A 2,366-nucleotide genomic window follows, 5' to 3' on the forward strand; every position below is an offset into this window, starting at 1 on the left:
GAAATTGCATAGAAAGGATTACTGTGTAAAAAATAGATTTTGTAATAATAGCCAAGCTACTAAATCATGACCAGGTCTCTGAACTTGCTCTTTTCATCTTGGGTCACATTAGTAAGTCTTCCCACAGACACATGGCATTTATACTTTGTATTTCAGGGACGGCTGACGTTCCAGGATGTGGCCATAGACTTCACTCAAGAGGAGTGGGAATGCCTGGACCTCGATCAGCGGGAATTGTACAGGGACGTGATGTTACAGAACTACGGGAACCTGGCCTCCTTGGGTGAGGATAACTGCCTTCCAGAATCCCTTATTTAACCACTGTGTTTTTGTCTGTCATGCCAAGAATGTCTTCTGAAATTTTCTGCTTCCCACAGTAGTTTCAGATCTCTGCTTTCTAGGGGAAAATGGGTATTTATTAGTTTAGAAAGAAAGCCTTCCTGATTCGTTATGCTGGTGGCGGTTTTCTTGCTTAATGTACTCTGCCTCCTTCCTTCTAGGTTCCTGGTAATTGTGTAAGTTCTGTGGTATTAAATAGTAGCACCCTCTCTTAATTTCACATTGACACTACTTACTTTTGCCTTAGTACTACTTGACCAGAATCTCAGGATCTGATTGTTAGGTGTTTGTTAGTATTGTATAGCGGCTTGGAATAAAGTATTTAAGGAAATCGTTTTCTAGAACAAAATGCATTCTCGTCTCACCTGAATAATACTGGATTCGATACTGATGAATCTGTAACAACACAAATATTCCTTTCTCTGATCAACAGGTCTTGTCTCTAAACTGGACCTGGTCACCTTTCTGGAGCAATTGAAGGATTCCAGGAATGTAAGGAGAATGGAGACAACAGCCATTTACCCAGGTAGGTATGAATGGTTGGAGATGATGAATCAGATGAGAGGTCCAAGGAACAGTGAGGAACTCATCCTTCATCACATGGTTGTGGAAGATTTGCTTCAGTGGAAATGGTTTTCAGGAACTTGGGTTTGTGTCTGCTACTGTCATAGGAGTGTATCACCTGCCCCATTCTGTCTCTTAAATCATTCATGAATTTGTCACCAGTGATTATTTTTCTCCATCACAGTGTGAACTAAAAATCTCCTCTTGGCTTGTGACAAACTGCATTCATTCGTTGCTTTTCGATTTCTTGGGGACCCTAGGAAAACTCTGCCCATTTCTGAGCAACAGTATGACAGTCCTTTTAAAGTTTCCTTCTACGTCTAGACAGAAATGTGCAAGTGGAGTGGCAGACAAACTGCAAAACTTATAGGAATACTGGGGACGGGTTTTTGTTCTCTGATTTATAATTTCGTATCCACTGGAAGCAACATATAGGACCTTCTGAATAAATTTCAAATTCAAGTAATTTTTCACTGCAGAAAGCAAAACCTCATGAAAATGAAATAATACACAACTCAGGTTGACTTCAAAGTTTCACTTTTCCTTATATGATCTCACATTAAATATCTTTAGTGTATTTGCCCCAATTCTAACATGCTAAAATACTTTATTATGTTCTATTACTTCATAGAATTTTAAAATAAATTGACATGAAATCTTACCATATATTCCACTATATTATTAATGGTTGATTCAAACTATGACAATTTTTAGATTATATAAAGAAATCTTTCTTAAAATTTCTAATTGGAATATAGCTGTTCTACTATACAGCAAAGAGAATCAATTATACATATTAGTTCAGTTCAGTCGCTCAGTTGAGTCTGACTCTGTGATCCATGGTCTCCAGCAAGCCAGACTTCCCTGTCCATCACCAATTCCCAGAGCTTGCTCAAACTCATGTCCATCGAGTCAGTGGTGCCATGCAACCATCTCATCCTCTGTTGTCCCCTTCTCCTCTCATCTTCAATCTTTCCCAGGATAAGGGTCTTTTTAAGTGAGTCTGTTCTTCGCATCAGGTGGCCAAAATATCGGATCTTCAGCTTCAGCGTATCCTTCCAATGAATATTAAGGACTGATTTCCTTTAGGATGGAGTGGTGTGATCTTGCAGTCCAAGGGACTCTCAAGAGTCTTCTCCACCACCACAGTTCAAAAACATCAATTCTTTGGCACTCAGCTGTCTTCATGGTCCAACTCTCACATCCATACATGACTACTGGAAAAACCATAGCTTTGACTAGATGGACCTTTGTCAGCAAAGTAATGTTTCTGCTTTTTAATATGCTGCCTAGGTTGGTCATAGCTTTTCTTCCAAGGAGCAAGCGTCTTTTACTTTCATGGCTGTAGTCACCATCTGCAGTGATTTTGGAACCCAAAAAATTAAAGTCTCTCACTGTTTCCACTGTTTCTTCCTCTGTTTGTCGTGAAATGATCTGACCGGAGCCATAATCTTCATTTTTTA

At 39.3% G+C, this 2,366-nt stretch overlaps 1 protein-coding gene across 1 annotated transcript in view; it reads left to right on the plus strand.

Annotated features, from left to right (window-relative positions):
• The window catches only part of LOC104995331 (putative protein ZNF720), a 9,238-nt gene extending 7,548 nt beyond the window's left edge, over positions 1 to 1,690 (plus strand). The window contains exons 3-4 of the mRNA XM_010849212.1: positions 157 to 283; positions 773 to 1,690. Of these exons, the coding sequence (XP_010847514.1) occupies positions 157 to 283; positions 773 to 1,053 (408 nt within the window). The 3' untranslated portion in view covers positions 1,054 to 1,690. The remainder of the gene's footprint in view (positions 1 to 156; positions 284 to 772) is intronic.
• Positions 1,691 to 2,366: the final 676 nt, after the last annotated feature.

The sequence above is a fragment of the Bison bison genome, unplaced genomic scaffold (assembly GCF_000754665.1).
Source record: "Bison bison bison isolate TAMUID 2011002044 unplaced genomic scaffold, Bison_UMD1.0 scf7180017850794, whole genome shotgun sequence".
Classification (NCBI taxonomy): domain Eukaryota; kingdom Metazoa; phylum Chordata; class Mammalia; order Artiodactyla; family Bovidae; genus Bison; species Bison bison.